The sequence below is a fragment of the Pseudopodoces humilis genome, chromosome 10 (genome assembly GCF_049639895.1).
Source record: "Pseudopodoces humilis isolate 2021_Gansu_Grassland_sample_001 chromosome 10, ASM4963989v1, whole genome shotgun sequence".
NCBI classification, from domain to species: domain Eukaryota; kingdom Metazoa; phylum Chordata; class Aves; order Passeriformes; family Paridae; genus Pseudopodoces; species Pseudopodoces humilis.
In genome coordinates this window covers 23,556,650-23,575,411 of record NC_142209.1, presented here as the reverse complement: position 1 = coordinate 23,575,411, position 18,762 = coordinate 23,556,650, and the positions used below count along the sequence as shown (strand labels likewise).

The window sequence follows — 18,762 nt, the reverse complement described above, 5'->3', positions numbered from 1 at the left end:
GGAGCCGGTGCCGGAGCGGTTCCGAAGCGGTTCCGAAGCGGAGCCGGTGCCGGAGCGGTTCCGAAGCGGTTCCGAAGCGGAGCCGGTGCCGGAGCGGTTCCGAAGCGGTTCCGAAGCGGAGCCGGTGCCGGAGCGGTTCCGAAGCGGAGCGGCCGGTCCGATCGGAGCGGACCCAGCCCCGCCGCTGCCGCCAGAGGGCGCCGCCCCCCGCCCCGAGCGGCCCCGCGGGAGCGCAGCGCCCGGCCCGGGCTCTGCTGATAACCCGCTTCGATGTTTTCTCCGTGTTTTCCTAATAAAGTGTGTTAAAGAATGTCCTTTCCCCTCTTCTTTATTTCCTTTTCCTTCTCCTTTCTCCTCACCTCTCTCCTATGCCCCTTCTCCCTTTCTCTCCTCCTTCCCTTCTCCATCCCTCCCTCTCCTTTTCCGTTCTTCCACCTTCCACAGGTTTTCCTGCGGTTACCGCAGACCGACGATCGCTATGATAAACCCGCTGTATTTGAACACTACAGCTATTTTCCTGCAGAATTTTTTATTCTGGGGTAGAAAGGTAGAGAGACTGTTTGGGACAGCTGCTGTTCCCCCCAGCTCAGGCAAACTCTGGAGGTCTCAGTGCTGTCTGCAGGCTCCTGCTCCCTGGAACACGAGAGCAGTGGGTTCTGTGCCCCTGGTCACCTGTTGGCTCTGCCAAAGCCTCCTGGGATTTCAGCAGAGGTGAGGTGACCTGTGAAGACTCACACTTCCCAGTGGGAGCACCAGTGGCTGTGCCAAAGCCCTGCTATTTATTGAGCTCTGATTAATGGAAACAACCTCTCCTCCCCAGTCCCAGGCAAAGGCAGCCCTCAGGAGTCGTCACCTTTTGTCCTCAAAAGCTGTTCAGAGCTGGATCCAAGAGAAGCCTGTTCTGAGCTGCTGTGGCACATGGGCACCGTTTGGCATTGTTCAGCCCTTTGCTATCAATCCTGTCCCTCCTGCAGGAGCCCCGGATCCCTGTTCCCATCTCACGGTACTCAGAGCGTCTGCAGCAGCCTCCAAAGCTTCAGGAGTGGGTTAAGATTCCCAAAAAGCTCTCCTAACTTTAATATACGCTGAGAAATGCCTTTTTCAGGTTTGGGACTCGCATGAAATCCCTCTGGCCTTTCCATGTCCCTCCCACTCCCTTCCCCGGCAACAGAAGTCACTGCTCTGAGGAGATGAGGACATGATTTTCCCCTTCTCCTCCATTACCTGCATCTGTTTGCTTGGGTGGCGACCAGAAAAGTGTCTTCATGCATTCAGTCTTTCTTCCCCGTGCCCTTTATTTTTCATTTTATTTTTCTAGCAGCCCAAGGCTCCCGCCTGTGGTAGAGCCGAGGGGGAAGCATCCCGGCCAAATCCCACCCCTGTGTTATGGTAATCGCGGCTGCCACCCAGCAGATGCAGCTCCTGCAGTGAAAAGGCTGTTTAACAGGCACAGAGAAGGAGAGGACAGCTTTTGTTTGGCAATCGCCAGGGTTGGAGTACACTTGTAAAGCAACAACTGGGGCTCATTGGAAAGAAGTGGAGGTTATTAGATTCCTTTTACTTAGTGCCGATGCTCCTGGGTTTTTTTTCCCCTTCATATTCGAGGCAGAAGCCCTGGTTCTGAGAAGGAAGAGGAGAGAGATGCCACCTGAAAACTTGCTACCTCTGCTGCTGACCATGGAAGCAGATAGGGCTGGTGCCTGCTGGCAGGGTTCTGGTTGATTGCAGCCCAGAGTTCAAGGATGTTCAGGCTGGTCTCCTGTTTTGGGGATGCTCCTCACTGCCCAGGGCCCTTTCTTTTTCCCAGTAAGGCTGGAGGAAGGAAATCACCTACCTCAGATGGTGCTGAGCAGGGGTGCCCTACTGACTGCAGGCTCTTCTCTAGCCCTTGGGGACCTAGGCAGTCATGCAGGGGTATCCTGCTCATGGGACATGGCCTTTCCTGATGCTCCTCTACCTTCCAGGATGCTTGGTCCTGCCTTTTGTGAGACAGCTAAATTAAGAAGGCTCAAGAGCACAGTTAATTGTGCTTGGAGCTATCAAAACACAGGGCTTGTCACAAGCAAAGGTAGTCCAGAATTTGTAAGAGCTTGGACAGCAATGGCTTGCTGATGGGGAGAAAAAAATTCAAGTAACTGCAGAAGCTGGGATGATATAAACCCACATCCTTGGGAGTGTCATTTTGAAATCTCAAAGTTTTGGATGGGAGAATGACAGAAAATAGTGCCATGGGGCTTTTATCTTCCTTCAGGTGAGTGGGGACAAGAAAATGATTAGATGGGTTGGATTTCTGTCCCTGGTTCCTTCTATCTACCTATCTATCCCTCTGCCTTGGTGCATCCCTCACCAGCCCTCTTTGCTCTGAAAAACAGCAGCGATCCCCTTCAGATGCCAGGAATAAAATCAGTACATTCCCACTCCAATTCAGGTAGCTGTCCATAAATCTTCCCAGCTTCAGGCTGGTCTCCTAGGACTCCCACATCAGTTGGGAACCTATTTAATCAGCTGAGATGATCTGTGCTGTTTGTTGCCCAAAGGCCCTTTGAACTCTTTGTCTCCTCGCTGAATGATGCTCGAAATCCGTGTGGGTTGAGCCAGACTGGCCCATTCTGTGTGACAAGCCTCAGGTGAATAATGCCTGGAGCTGGCAGTGCCTCCTGAAGTCCGGCTGCCAGCCCAGGGTGCTGAGAAGAGTCACAGCCCCTCTGCCAAGGCTTTATCACCACATCTTCCCATGGCCCCTCGCTTGGCTCTCTGCAAAGCTCCATAAAGCCACACCAGCGTGAGCAGCGCCCAGCCTGGTGCCAGGGGAAGAGAATGATAGCTCTTTTTGGGAAGGCTTGGCAAGGGCTGGGGGGGTTGTATGAAACCACAGCCTCCCCCACCTGGGGCTGCAGGCTTGATTCTCAGAATATTTTAGTGTATTTTAGGTTTTAGCTGATTGGGAATCAGTCCCATGCAGCAGCTTTGCTGAGGGACTTCTGGGAGAGGCTTTCCATGCTGCTCCAGCCCTGGGACACACAGAACTCAGCATCACCTCCAGGAAACAAATCTAAAGCTGCCCCAAAGCAGCAGGACTCTTGGATCAGTTTTCAACCAGGGAAACACTGGAGTGCCACCTTTAATAGCTGAGATTCTCTTCTAGGCTGTGTTGAAGTTGTGCTGGAGGTGGCTTCCCCTGCTTCCCAACAGCCTCCAAGTAAGGCAGCCTGGTGAGATCCAGCCAGGTCCTTGCCCTGACTCCATCCAGCTCTGGCCCAAGGGGTCAGTGTTTCCAAAGGCTTCTGCACTCCATAAATTACAATTTAGCATGGACCACCATCAGGACAGACCAAGTAACCTAATCTGCCCGCATATTAGGGTGTTGGAAAACAATAATCCAAGAAGGAAACACATTATCTGGCCTTGTTACTTTACAAAGTAATTTAAATTAATTTTTCCCTAGAGTGGTTAGGGAGCACTGCAACTTGCCCTTGTCTATTCTCTCTGGCTAATGAAGCTTTACCAGAGCCTGCTTGTGAATTCCTATTAAGACCTCATCTTAGAGGTTACAGGGCAAAACAATTTCTGCTCCTGGGAAAAATGCCTATGAATTTGTAATTGTAAGTCCATGTTTGATAGGGATTAGCATCTGAAAGGGGTAGAGTGGTGGGTAGCAGAGAAAACATTATTTCAATTAGCTGAAGAAAAGCAATTCAACATCTGATTATAGTTTATACTTCTAATTTTCTCCTGTTTCTCTATTTTTTTGTAATTTTCTGGCATCTGAGTAATTATTTCCTGAGACTTTCCACCCTCACCAAACCAGCCACCTTCCCCTTCTCCTCCTCTTGTCCACCATAGCTGAGGTTCACATGTAAATGGTTGGTGAGTTGGGTTTTTTCCTTTCCCTTCCTCTCTGCAGATTCACTGAATTTGGGGCTGCTGTAGAGTATTCTGTATCAAATCACACTGAAATGGGTCATGATATTTCTCTCCATGCCAAGGAGGTGAAAGATGAGGAGGGAGAGGCTTTGCTCTACATCCAGGCTCATGGTCAGGCTTGTGCCCAGCAGCTTGACACGGTGCCAGTGCCTGACTCTCCTAGGCAAGAGCCCCAATGCCTAAAGATTCTCTCTGTGCTTAGAAATTACTTCCAACTCCCTTCTTTCCTCCCACCCCTTGGCCTTAGCCTTGAGCTCAGCTGTCCTCCATCTATTTTTTCGTGGCTTCTTGCTCTCCTATTTCCTAATGACGATGCAATCAGTTTTCGGGTGGGAGATTCCTCGTGAGAACGCTTGTTGTTATTTAAGGAAGACCATGAAATCCATCCTTAATGAAAGGACAGGAGAAAACCCTTCCACCAAGTTACATTGAAGCCTGAGATTATCATTTTTATGGGCTTCCAATCTTTCCTGCCTCATGTCTTATCAGCAAATGCAGCTGGAGGCTTCAAAAACCCTCCCAGCTTGCTGCTGATTTTATGGGATGAAGATTAGAGATGATCGGATAGCAAATTATTCATTCCATTCCATATCTCTGGGCAGGAGGGAATATCCAGAGCAAAGTCAGCTCCTTTCTCCCTTTCTGAGCATCACACACTGGGAACCTTCCTATCTGCCACTCCAGCAACGCAGCAGCGCTTTCCCCCCACACTCAGAGGTGATTAGGGGTGCAATATTCCCTCTGAGCAGATGGAAAAGCCAGGGGGAATCACAGATTCAGCAGGCTCATCCCCCAACAATGAGGCAAGGCAGAGGCAGGTGGGGTTTCTTCTTGCTTCAGGGGTTTTTAGTTTGATTCCTCCCAGCCCAGGGGGAGGCAGGGCAGATCATGTAGGTGTTTTCTCAGCTGGATTTTCCAAGGCTGTGGGGCCTGAGGCTGATGTGAACGTGCTGTCAGAGCTCTGGCAGCTCCTGAGTCAGGGCCAGAGGAGCAGGGGGCTCAGAGGGAACAATGGATGAAGGAGAGATCCCAGAGCTGCCCTCCCTTAGATGCTGAAGCAGCAGCATCAAGCCCCAGCACAGAGAGTGGAGGGCGTGAATGCTGCCCACAGACCCATCCCAAAATCAACTGGTGTCAAAAACATCATCCAGAATGTCCCATGAAATACTCATGGCCCACAGTGGTGCTGCTGAGCAGACCTTAAGGGCAAATGAAGGCCATGGACTCCTTTTGCCAAACCATTGACAGTGGGGTTTTCAACAGCACACAAATAAGAAAATATATGGCAGTTTAAAGGCATTTTTGAAGAGGAGAAGTGGGGTACAGAGCTGTGTTAGATGAAAACCCAGAGCAGGAGCTGCCTTTTTCTGCTGCCTTTTACCCACATTGGCACACTGAGCCAAGGAAATGTCCTTTTCACAGTGGTTGTAGCTCCTGGTTCCCTCCTGGCAGCATCCAGAGCAGGCAGGATTTGAAAGACAAGTGTCAATGGGAAATGAGAGAACTCTGGCACAAGCAAAGAATATTTGGTTTGGGTGGTAGATGTCAAAATAAACAAGAAATTATAAATTTGATTTGTAGGGTTTTTATTTATGTGAGGTTTTTTGGTGTGGGTTTTTTATGTTTCATAGCAGCTATAGAAATGTAATAAATCTATAATTACTTTTCTACAAAAATTACAATCTCTTCTTTAGGGAATGTTCAGGTTTGCTCTCATATAGAGTTTTTTTATTTTTATGGCTTTGTCTGGGAGACAGAGAGGAAATGGAGAGGATGAAAGAGGGAAGGAAGGAGGGAGGAAGGAAGGAAGTGAAGGAGGTAAAGAAGAAAGAAAACAAATTCCATTAAAACACAGAGTCACACAATATTTTTCAAAGAGGAAGTGGCATCTGTGCTTTGAAATGTGTCATCCAGGAATGTTGCTTTGAGCAAATACAAATTTTTCCTAAAAGTTATGTATTTTTTAGGGGAAATAATCACCAATTTTTGGAGTATATGAGTGTAAAGCCTGAAATTCCAGTCCCTGCTTTGTGTAAAATTTGTTGTACAGGCAACTGCTCAGATGGGTCCTTGAAAGAGCATTGAGCTGGCTTTGGCTAAATGCTGCCAGGGTGATTTGTCCTTCCGTGCCTCAGTTTCCCTCAGCTCTAAAATGGACTTGTAGGGCTTTGTATTACCATGGCTGGGTGATGCTGGAGGCTTAAATGAGAGAGACATCAGGATTTCCATCACCCCACAGCAGAAACACACAGTTATTTGTTGTTGCAGGTCCCAAGCCACGGCCAGGATGGCAAAAGGAAAACCTGGCAAATAATTTGTTGAAATTTCAGACTTTGCCCCTGCAGTGGGGCTGCTACAGTGACTTGCAGCTTCTCATCCCCCCAGGCCAGACATGGGGATATGCAACCAAGGAGGTGCCACGGGAGCTTTGTCACAAAGGCAGTACCTTTCTAATAGCTGCGGGGGCTAAACATGCTTGGGAGCACAGGGGAGCTTTGAGATAAGCCCTGAGTGATTCCCTGGCCTCATCTGTGAGCCCAAAACGATTAAATCACTGAATTGTCTTAATTTTCATATAAATGTGGGAACATGCATTTGGTAAAGTACTGTTTGCTCCTCAGGATGCAGCAAGACCACTCTCTGAGAGGCACAGACAGAGCCCTGCCTTCGTCCCAGGGCCTGGTCTGTCATGTCCTACCGCCCCCAAACACCACAGCATGTGGGTGGATCCTTGAGACCTCCCTATCTTTGGGAAATCGGCCCAAAGTCCCTGGAGCTATGCTGTGCAGAGCCCCCGGGGTGAAAACACCACCCAGAGCAGTGAAGGAACATCAGGACCCAGCCCCAGGCGTGACAGGGGAGTGGAGAGCAATAGCAGAATGTCTCAGACCTTGAATTTCCCAGGGGCAGCAGCGGGAGCGGCTCCTCTAGGGCTTCTGATCTGCTGATAAAGCCTTCTGCTCCAAACACCCAGGCTGCTCTTGCTGGGCTTTTGCAAAGCTACAGGCAGGCAGCAAAGATGGCAAAGAGTTCTTCACACTTTCCCAGATAATGTGGAAGCAGGTCTTGGGGGCCCCAAAGCTCACTCTCATTTTTACTTATTCACAAGCTATTCCTTCTGCTCTGTAACATGATTAGATTGATTAATTATGGGCCCCTGCTGTGACACTTCCTTGCTGAGTACAGAGAGTCCCTGCCCCACAGATTTGGCAAGCAGAAATTAGCGGGGTTGGCAGTGGGGTAATCCCACATTGCAGCTGGGGACCTGGACATGGAAAGGAATTTGGGAAAGAGTTGGGAACTGGCCTTCGATCTTGTACAGCTCCAAGTCAGATCTGGTTTGTCTTCAGGATAAATGATATTATTGTAAATACAGGGTAAAGAGCTGAGATGAAGGAGGGCAGTCCTCCTGTGGTGGGTGCTGCACCCTCCTGGACATGGGTCCCATGGGGATAAAGTGTTATTTGCTTCTAAGGACAGAGCACCCAGGCAGGGTCCCTGAAGGGGAAATCACCAGACCCAGAGGTTCAGATGCTGCTGAGGGGTTACAAAGATGATGTGACACATCACAAGAAGAGTGACAATGGAACCCCTGGCTCACAAGTTTATAATTTCCTCCAGGAGCAACTGAAGCTTCTCAGCTGTGAAGCCAAATATCTTTTATTCTTCCTGTGGGGTGGGTTTGCCAGTCATCCAAACCTGATATGGGCTGGGAAACTGCTTAACTCGGGACCTGCAACATCCTCTGTCCTGCACCATCAGTGCAGCCTTTGTGAAGGGCAAGCCTTGCAGCCTGCTGCAGCTCTCTGGCTGTTTCTACCTCTTCTGGTATAGAAGAAATTTTGGGGACAGCCCTGATGACTCAATAAAATGGAGGCTGGGTTTATTTAATAGTGTCATCATGAAACGAGGTGTGGGAGGTGAGAGGCAGTACCCACCATGGAGTCTCTCCTATTAACCGGATGCTTTAAAGCCCCAAATGTGCCCTGCCGGGTTCTCAGTGACACGTGGCCAAAAGAAAAAGCAGGGAAGTGATTTGGGGTCCCACAGGGTGGGAAGGAATGTCAGAGCTGGGGCATTGCTGGACTCGCCCCGTTCTCCCCCTGTGGGGAGGGCACCTGGGGGACACCACGCTCCCCAGGCACCACAGCTTCACTGGGGAAGGGTTTTACCCATCTGGCTCTCGTTTTTTCCTCCTGGGCCGATGCAAATATCTTGTGCCTGAGCTCCCTTCCACGCCCTGCCTAAGGGCGTCAGGTTCAAGTCACCGTGCCCCAAACTCCCCGCCGGCTTCCGCGGGAGAAGGCAAAGAGGCACCTCCTTCCCGCAGCAGGATTTGAATATCCAGGTGAGAGCATCGGCCTCCCTCGTTAAGGTGTTTGATAATTGACCAGGAGCTCATTCCTGCGGCAGGGCGACGTGCCCGAGCGAGCGCCCGGCTCTTCCTGCGCATCCCGGGAGCCCCGGAGCTGCCACCAGCACCACCAGCACCAGCACCAGCACCAGCACCAGCACCATGCCTGCCCTCCGCCTGCTGCTCCTGGCGCTGCTCCTGCAGCTGCATCCTGCCTCCTGCCAGGAAGGTGAGAGGGGAAACTGAGGCACGGCACAGGGGGGCAGCTGGGAGCTGCTGGAGGGGCACAAGGGACAGCTGGGGAAGCGCCTCTTGGGAAGGGAAAAGACATCCCAGCTCCTGGCTGAGCTTTAGCCCTGGCACCAGGATGGATGGGTGGGTGTCCGCTGGGTTGAGCGGTTTTTGCCGGGGACACCGAGCCTGTTTTGCTCAGGCTGTCACCTGAGGTTTATCTGAGCTGCTTGCACAGAGATAAACTGCTCTGATTTACCTCTGTCAGGACTGTGCACTGAGATGAGTAATCTGTTTTCCTAAGGCTTTTTTTTTTCTTTCTTTCTTTCTTTTTTCCCCTCTCTTATCCTTGAGCAAGTCTTGTTCTGCGTTGCTCCCTGAGCTCTCAGGTCCTCATGTTAATCTGTAATTTTGATCATTGCTGAGGAGAGGGAGTAAATATTTTCGGCAGCAAATTGACCTCCTCTTCGCTTCCCAAAGACTTAACAGAGAAACTTCCTGTGCCTAGGGTATTATTTTTAGGAAATTCACTGAAGGGCTTCTCTAATGCTAGAAATAACGAGGAGTAATTAAAACTCACGTGGCGCTGCCAAAGTCCCGGAAAATTCCCCCCGCCCCTTTCTCCTCCTGATGCCCCAGCCCTGACCGCTCTTCCTGTGTTTGTTTACCAACTTGCTGAGGATTTAACAGTCTGGGGTGTCCATTGTCAGCAGGGTTGAAAATTTCGTTGTTGCTTGGAAAGAGTGAAAAAAAAAACCAAAAACCCCAGAAATCCTTTAATGAGGATTCAGAGCCTGGCAGGGCTTCCTTAGAGAGTGGAAAAGACAGGCCAGCCAAAGCTTTCCAAACACTCAGGGAAAAGGTGTTAAAAAGCAGGCCTGTGTCTTCAAATTAGCTGTTGAGTATGGAAATGGATTTGCAACAAGTGCACAGGCTTTTTTTTTTGGCACTGGCACTTCCCTTGGTCTGGTTTGTTGCTGCAGATGTGTGGAGACACCTGCCAGGGCTGCAGACTGCACATTGCTTAGTTTGGCTTAGGAGATTTTATTTGTGAGGGAAAACCCCACTTTTACTGTGGGGCAACAGAGAGAGGAGGTGGCAGAGCCTGAGGGACAGGCTGACCCAGGAGGGGCATCCCCGGTGAAGCATTTTCCAGGAACACAGAGCCTCATCCTTTCAGCCCTCCCTCCTGGCAGGGCAGCAAGGTGTGCCTGCTGGGGCTGCAGCAGTGCCCCCGAGGGCTGGCACCTAAGCACTCACTTCCTGAATAGATCCTGTCAAGCTCTTGCTTCTGGCTGATCTCCATTCCTCCTTTCTTATGCCCCTGCAAGTTTCCCAGTGGGTATTTCAGCCCAGTGCAGAGGCATTTGCCATTCCCTCACCATCCTTATCTCCCCTTGCAGCCAGGCCCTGCGTGGTCTCTCAAAGCCAGAACCCCTTGATTTTGGTTTGGTGTTTTCCCTTTTGGCTTTGGATGCTCTGGAATCCGGTGGAAGCAGCCACAGGAGTGAGATTTCACTTGCAAAAGCATCCAGTAGCTCATGAGCGTGGTTGCTCCAAGGAGGTTTTACTACCACTTTTCACCCCCCCTCCTTTGCTGGATGATCATGAGATGCAAATCTGGCAGTTTAAGTCATTGCTGACTTCGTTCCCTGGTTGACCTTGAACTCCCTTAACCCCAGCAGAAACCTCACGAAGGGCTGGATCTGACCACCCTCCCCCGTAGGCTTAGGCTGGAAACCCTGGGTCTGGCAGGAAAAATAAACTGCAATTAATAAATAAATGTGGCCAGCAGCCAAGGGCAGAGTGAGGGAGGATGCAAAGAGAGCCAAAATTCAGCCAGGAGGCAAGAGGTGAGTTTGGGGCTGCACTCACAGGGGTGTTGGGCAGAGGGGCAGGAGCATCCTTGGCCACCAGGTAGGGCAGGAGGGGACCAACCCCTGCTCCTCCCCACCGTCACCACCCGGCCACCACCACCAGCAGCTCGCTGATACAATGGTGTTTCAGTCGAAACACGCTGATACAAGAGGGAATTTCCATCTGAATTCCTCCTCTTGAGTTTCTGCCCTGGGACCTTGCAGAAACACGACAAATGTCTCTGTGGGGAGAGGGGGCTGGGAGATGCTACTTAGAGCTGTTCTCACAGCCCCTTGCTGCTGCTTTCCAGGCTGGCACTGCTGGTGAGCCCGCTGGCCAGGCTGATTTCACTTCCAGGAGGAAAAAAATAGCTCTGGTTTGGGGTTTGAGGTTTTAGTGTTGTTGTTTTATTTATTATTTTTTAAATAAAAGTCTCTTGCAGTAAGGACTCAGGGAGCTGGGGGTGTTACCAAAGGACAGTCCCCCTCCCCAAAATCAGAGGGAGGAGAGCTGTTAGCAGCAGAGCCAGTGTGAAACTGGCTGTGGGTTGGGAGTTTGTAGGTATGGGGCACACAGCCTACTCTTATTACTGCTAGTAAAGATTATTTTCTGTTCATAACAGAGGTTTGTCTCCTGTGAGATAGAGGAAATGTTGGGTGAAAAGTTCCTGAGGGAGACTGAAGCAAGCATTGCTCAGCCTTACAGGTGTCCCTGGCTGGGTCTGAGTGTCCCGAGGCTGCTGCTGGGGCTGGCAGGTGTCACCCTGCTGCTGTCCCACCTGCCCGTGCCGAGGGACCACGTCCTGTGCAAGGCTCGGTGTTCTGATGGGCAGGATGAGGAAAAGCTGGGTCTGAGTCACTAAATCTCAAAGGGATGTGGCTGTATGGACAAGGTGCTCTTTAGTGATGATGTGACAGCGCTTAAGGATGGGTTTGACTACGTCTGAATGCTCCATTGTCCAAAATCCAGTGCGAGGCAAGGAGCAGCCATCCCAGCAAGGGCTGGGACAAGGTTTGCATCCTACCCACATCCAGGAATGTGTCTCACAGCCTTCCCACCCGTGGCTGGATTCCTGCTTAGGTCTGGATAGAGAAAAAAGAACTTGTCAATCTGTTCCACTCCTTGGGGAAATGGGGATAGCCCAGTCAGCTCCCAGTGCCCCCACCCCGCCACCCCAATGCTGCTTGGGCCCCTGCCAGCCCCGCCTGTTCTCTGTGCTGAGGTTATTCCTCTGAAAGCCTCAGCCTTCAATTTCTGTCATAAATCATTCGCTGCTCTGGAAACTTGTTGGATGGTGCATTTCACCAAAATCCACAATGACAATTTTTTACTGTGAGACTGGCAACCAGATTTTACACTCACCTGTTACAGGGTCCTTATTTTACCAGTCAGTATTTGGAAAATATCCTGGGAGTGATGTCTGTGGCATCTGGGGACAGAGAATAAACAGTTTGCTGAAACCCCTCTGCCTTCCTTCCTTTGGCAAACATTTTCCTTCACTTCCTTCCTCCCTGTCCCCCAGGCTTTTTCTCCCTCATCAAAGGTCACCAGCCCCCCAAGGTGCATATTTATGTATTTGTATGTGTATGCCAGTGTGCATGGCACCCCAAAGCTGCAAGGCACCACGCTCCACACACAAACACCAGTGAAAACACTGCTCATGGTACTTTATTTCACTGCTATCATCCTGCCTGAACTGCCAGCAGCACGTTCTGCTCAGATTTGCCAGATCAAGCTCTCATCTGGACCTTGCTGAAGCTGGATGGGAGAAGCTGGGCTGATAAAGCCTGAGGGTGAATTTCTAACACGTGTCCTGTCCTTTCCCTGCAGCCCGGGGCAGTCTCCAGCCGTGGTCACAGGGTGTCATCGCAGTGGTTGTATTTCTAGTGCTGGTGGCCATCGCTTTCGTCGTCAACAGGTTCTGGTGTAAGGATAAAGTGTAAGTGTGGGAGGTTGCTCTGGGTTGGTCACTTCCAGCAGCCTCTGTGTGTGTTCCAGGGCTGGGAACACTGTGCTTGCTGTGCCGGGGGAGCAAAGACTCCCTGTCCTCATCTCCCTGTCCATTTGTCCCTGTCCTGCTCTCTGATCCCTGTTACTGATTGCCAGCTGTGAGCTTGCACCATACAAATGCTGCCGTGAGAAAGCGCTGTGTTGGGAATGGCAAAGGCACAGCATCGTGGCTGGATTACCTGGGCACGTGTTCAGGGGCCTGGCCCAGCCTGGTTTGCTGTAGCTTTTGGGGTGCAGTTCCCATGTGCCTTGTATCTGTGGGATAATAAACCTGAATCAAGTTTTTTTTTTTTTTGCAAAGGAGACAGAGCCAAGTTGTGAGAACACACAGAGGAGCTGGGAGAAAAGGGAGGTAGCCAAGCAGTGGCAGCACTCTCCACCTGGAGCACGTGGCACAGGCAAATGTGGTGTCTTTCCTCATCTGGAAAAGGCTCTGTGGGGTGGGTTACCTCTTGCCTGATGCTGGCCAAGCAGAGTCACAGGCTGCTGCCCCTGCTCAGCTGAGCTGACTAAGTTGCAGTAACCTGATCTTGACCCTGAGCCCAAACGCAACGGAATGGAGACCAAAAGCACCCCACATCTGTTTCCTGTTCCTCTGCACTGGTGGGGCTGCTTTAGGCTGGAGTCTTGTACCTGTACGCTCCTGCAGCCTCTCCAGGCTGTGCAGGTGGGGAGCTGGTATATACCCTGATGCTCAGCAGGTCAGCTGTAGTCCCAGAGGCATTTTAATTGGGATGAATTCCTGGCCAATGCATAATACAAAATGTGTGTGTGTATATATATATTTATATGGTCTGATTTGCCACTGTAGTCTTTGTTTCCCAAAGAGGAACCTTTGTCCTCAAACTGAAGGAACCCCCAGCCCATGGAGTGTCCGGCAGGGATGGTGTTTCCCACTGCTGCTCGTGCCTGGCTGCCTTTTCCCAGCCTGGAGGCAGAGGATGCTGAGGAGGGCTTGAGGAGGGATGGTGCCTTGTTTTAATTAATCTGGCCTTTCTTCAGAAGAGCGGGAGCGAGGCTTGGCAGCCTGGAGCCCTGCCAGCACTGCGCTGTCACTGTGACAGCAGCTATCAGCTCGAGCCACTGCCTGTTTATGCCAGGCTGTTCCTTGGAGAAGCCTCTGAAATTGCCCTTGCGCAAGTGCTGGAGGAGGCAGCGATGCAAATGCAGGGTGGACCTGCACCCACCCTCTGCAGCTACATCCCCCTGGCACTGCTCAGGCTGTGGGCTGGCTCCAGAGCTGAGCTTTGGGAGTCTGGCTGAGGGTGAACACCCCATCCCTGGCCAGTGGTTCCCTCTGCAAGCGATCCAGACTCACTTTTGAGAGAGAGCAGCTCGGCTTTGCTCACACGGACGTGCACAAGGACAGCCCCTCTGTGCCAGGGCTGAGGCACCAGCGGAGCCTTGACTGCTCTCTGTGTGTCCATCAGGATCCACAGAGGACTATTTTGCAACAGATTACATAGAAGTAGACTGGAAAAACCAGTTAGTGGGGAGAAACAATCCCACATATTGACAATGAGTCCTGTTGACTGCCAGCACGATGCTGGGAGTCACCGCTGCACAGACAGGGGTTGGCACTTGGCACAGCCTCTGCAAACCTGCAGGGAGGGTGTTTCTCCTTGTCCTTGTCCTGCTGGGAAGGAAGCTGAGCAGGGTGTTTGAGGACAGAATCACATCCAGGTCCCTTATTGTCTCTGTAGTGTCATCACCTGTAAGAGGCTGGTCCCCAGCACAGCTCCTTTGTTGCTCTGTCCCAATTCCTCTCTTCTCTCCCTCCAGGGAAAGTGTCGAGAACGTGGTGAGTGTGGAGGACAAGCCAGATGCTGTCACGTCCAACGGCCACGAAGGGAGATACGTATCAGCTGCAGCTGACTTCAGGTGAAGGACCTGCTCAGACTCCTTCCCCTTGGCTCTATCCTGTTCCTCTGGGGACAGCTCAGACATGCAGAGCTGTGGTCTCACCCACTCAGGGTCTTACACATCCCAGGCACCTATTTCTGGGGCTTTTAACATTTCCAGGGACTAAGCACAAGGCAGTGAGGGAGTATCCCCTGCTCCCTCATCTCTCCCTATCCCTGCAGCTGAGCCCCACAATCCATCCACCACCTCACAACCTGCTACACCACATTTTTCTTATGCTGCATCACAGCTTCCCAACAGAGGAAACCACCAAAAGTGACCACAGGTCACCACGTAGATGGTGACAGTCCAAACAGCCCTCACTAAAAACCAGAGCAATTCCCACCCCACACTTGGTTCCAGCCCTTTCAGGGTGACCCCTCCTGTGGTCCCCATCTCACCCCTCACTCCGTGCACAGCTGGCACCAGCAAGGTCAGGACGCCAGTGGTGGCTTTGGGGATGCTGCTCTTGCTGGGGCTGAGCTCAGCATTGTGCTTGTCCCTGTTGATGCAGGTCCAAAGAGAACCAGCACGCCTACGAGAACACCGTGGAGCCCGAGGAGAAGGTGATCACCACGGCCATGTAGCAGCACCCGCCCGCCGCCCTCCTCTTCCTCTCGATTCGCTTCCCGCTATTGCGATGGGCATTCTCACAGAGACCCTCTGTGCTGGCACCCCCTGGGAGTGATGGGGCCTCTCCCTGGCACCACCACCTCCTGATCTTTTCCTTTTCCACCCGTGGGACATGCTCCTGTCCACAATGTCCCCAGGAGAGGTTTGGAGGTGCCACCTGTCCTGCCTGGTGGTCACCCCACCTGGCTGCCAAGGTTGATGTCCCAAGTCCTGGGAGGGTGTTGACCTGTTCAAGACACAGAGGGGGATCCTGCTGGGTGCCTGGGACATCCCCACACTCCCAGCTGCCCTCCAGGGAGCTGCTGATGGAAAACCTGCTCTTTTCTCCCCAGTTCACCCTCCTTTTTATGACCTGCACCATGCATTTTAATGTCAGAACAAACTCCCCCTCTGTACATATCTTCCTGGTGAGCAATAAACAGAATTGTTGCCTATGACAGCAAAGAGAGTCGTTCTGCTAATCAGCCAAAGGACTTTCTGGCATCTCACAGCTCACCCAGCCTTCAGGCATTTGGGAGAATGAAGGACATCAGGGAATGCTCAGCGTTTGGGCTGCCCCAGAGCCTCAAAGGGATGTACAGGCAGGTGAGAGCAACATTCCACCCCATTTGCCAGGTGGGGCTCCTGAGCCAGGAAAACAATCCAGCGCTTGCCAGTGCTGCTCAGCGGCTGAAAGGCAGCACTCCCTGAATCCCAGTGACCACAATGGGCAGCCCTGCAGGCAGCTGGGAGCCATTTCCAGGGCTGGAGGCTGTGAATGGCAGTCATTTATCAACGCTGCCAGGAAGTGGCCGGGGGCTGCTACTGGGGCAGCTGGCCATAGTGCAACCTGCTCCTGCCAGGCTGTTCATTAACCAGGGACTGGCTTTTGCTGTGGTGGGGACAGTGCCAGGGCCACCATGGGAACAACCAGCGTTTCTAAGCTCTGGCATTTGTAGATTGAAACGAGAGACCTCTGATGCTTTGGCCATTCCTGGAACATGAGTTTTACCCCAGTGGCATGAAGGGTCATCTTCCTGGCCACTGAGGAAAGGATTAAGGGGCTCTGCAATCAAGGGCAGCCCAGCTGGAGCAGTGCTGGGGTGGGGGATTTATAAGAGGGGCATTTTTGGCAGCTCCTGGTTTTGCGGGGGGAGCAAGGTGTTTCTTGGGTTCTGCTGTGCACTTCCCACAGCTGAAGCTGCTGATGTCCCTAGCAGGTGGAGACACAAAAATTCAGACAGGTGTCTTCCAGTAACACGCCCACCTCAAAAGGCATTTTCCCTAGAGCCTGAGGTAGGTGAGTATTTCGAAAATGCCCTCAAAGACTGGGCATTGAGAAATCACAGCTCCCATTGAGAAATTGCTTGGGAGTAGAAGAAAACAGGCAGAAGGGTTGGAGAGGTCAAGCCCTCAGATGTGGAGGCAGAACAGCTGCACCCTTGGCATCACGACAGAACTGTTTCCATCTATCACCCTCCCTTGGGTGGCTGGAGGCTGAGCCAGCCCCAGGCTGTGTCCTGGACCACCCCCCTCGTGCCCCTGATGGATGCTGCTCCCCTGACTTTCCTCTCACAGGTGCCAAACATCACGTGGGTTTGGCAAAAACCAAGCTCCCCAAGGTTCAGTGGTACTGCTGCACTCAGCAGGGTTTGAGGATTAGTCATTACCTGTTCCTGCCATGTCAGCACTCGGGCTGGGGGTGTGGCGAGAGGAAGGGAACCCATTAATTTTTTACCTCTCAGTTGCAAAAGGGACTTAAAGATGTCATCCTTATAATGAGTAACAACAGGAATTCATTCCCTGCCCTGTGTAGGCAGTGGATGTGTGACAGATGTCTGGGCTGCTCACCCTGCAGTGCCTGCATGTGGGTTTGGAGGTGTGCTGAGAGCTCAGTGGGTCTCGGTGTCCCTGTCCCCACGGATCCCTGCCATGGGGTCAGAGCAAGGACAAGGCTTTACTGCTGGGCTTGCCCAGGAGCTTCTGTGCTTGGTCTTATCACAACCAGCGCCCCTTTGGAGTTCACTTCCCCAGGGAAAACACCTTATGCAGGAGCCAGGGCTATGTCCTAGCAGGATCTCACCTCTGCACTGTTCAGGGTGCTGTCCTGCCTCAGTTTCCCTTGTCTGAAGCATAAGCAGAGGCTGACTGAGGCTGCCTTCCTGCGAGCTGTGCAGTCGCTCGCAGATGCTTCTCGGTGTGATCCTAAAAAGAACAAAAGGGAGCGAGCATAAATGAAATTTATTGTTGGAAAATCTTAATTAGATTTTAAGCCCCAAAGGGAGAAAAGTGAGGTATTATCTGACACAGCTAATGAGTGTTAAGGGTCCATTGTTATATTTCTTGTTTACCTTTCTGTACTGGCTGATACAGCCCAGATCCTCGCCTGTACTGCCATAATTAGGATATCTCATCTCTTGCTGATAGGGTCGGGATGCTCTTTAAAGCACAATGCTGTCTCATCCCTCCCTGGCAGGATGAGCGTGATTGGGAAGACAACTTCTGGTGTGCCAGTGCTCGTGCCTTCCACGACACCCCCGTGAGCTGGGGAATGTCCTCCTGACTCAGGGCTGTACCTGAGACCCCCAGGTGAGAGACACCTCCCACAGCCTCAGCCACCTCCCTGAAGGGCCCCAAGCCAGCTTGCCCGAGGACCAAATCCTCCTCAACACCTCTCTCCACATAGTACAGGGGTATGAAGGTGTTCTTCACTAACCTCCCCACGCCCACCAGGATAAAGACACCATGAGTGCTCCATCCTACCCCCATTCCGTTAATGCCATTATCTCTGGAGCTTCAGGAACATGTCCTGGGTTGTGTTCTGCTGCAGACAGGGTAGTCTCCTTTGGGGCAGAAGATATTCAGGGTGGGGTTTTTTGCATCCCCACTTTGTTACAAGGTGTATCATAAATTTTCTTTGTGACCTAGGAGGGTGCAATCCGTCTCTTGGAACTCCAGAAAATGGGATATCTTGCTGAAAGCCACCTTTACTCTGATGCTCCCCCGATCTCTCCTGAGGCTCTTTAGCTATGCAGGTTTGAGATGTTTCTGTTCCAGCTGTAACTGGAGCAGTTTGGGCAGGTGGACACCTATGATATAAATTATCCCAAGGCAGTTTAATTCCAGACTTGCTGCATTCAGGTAAACTGCTGCTGGAAGCAGCACCGGCTCTATCCCTGCACCTGAGCGATGTAGCCTGGGGTTTATAGCCTGGCATTGGGCACCTTGACACCCAAGAGGTGTGATTTGGATCTCCAGAGGAAAAAAGGGAGCCTGTCCCACCCTCACGGTCCTTTGGGTGGGGAGGAAGCCCAGCCACTCAGGTGGAAGCCATGGGCATGGCATGGAGGGATGGCTGTGTGTGGGCAAGGGGGCTGCAAAGTTTTTGGTCTCGATTCAAGCCACTGAAAGCCAGAAGTAAAATACCATCCATTGTTGGTTTATACACCCGTAGTAGCCAAACAAACATCCCCAGAGCCTGTCCTTATCACTTTATTACACCTGCTAGAGTGAATAGATTAAAGAGGATGGGGGAGGGGGGGAGAAAGCTGAAGAATCCAGCAGAAAAACTGGGTTTTGGGATTGTTAATTATTCTCTGGGGTCTCTAATCTTTAACTGGCAAACAGCATCACTAACTGTCTTAAAGCCCCTCCTGGAACATCCTGATAATAAGCCATCTGCATGAAGGCACCCCGTTATCTGCCCTCCTCCAGCCGCCTGTGACATGGCTGGAGAGGGAGATAATGAATGTGTGGTGTGTAATAATGACACGTCATTCATGATTATCGGCCTGATACCCAACCTTTTAGCTCCATTGTTTGTGCTTGAAAAAGGGAAAAAAAAAAAAAAAAAAAAAAGGAAAATAAAAAGG

General features: G+C 51.6%; 1 protein-coding gene across 1 annotated transcript; it reads left to right on the top strand.

Moving 5' to 3' along the window:
- The first annotated feature begins 8,223 nt into the window (after positions 1 to 8,223).
- PDZK1IP1 (PDZK1 interacting protein 1) lies at positions 8,224 to 15,325 on the top strand. The gene is made up of 4 exons (XM_005521131.3): positions 8,224 to 8,507; positions 12,197 to 12,305; positions 14,159 to 14,257; positions 14,793 to 15,325. Exons 1-4 carry the CDS (start codon positions 8,441 to 8,443, stop codon positions 14,863 to 14,865), a joined length of 348 nt encoding a protein of 115 aa, XP_005521188.1. The 5' UTR covers positions 8,224 to 8,440; the 3' UTR covers positions 14,866 to 15,325.
- Positions 15,326 to 18,762: the final 3,437 nt, after the last annotated feature.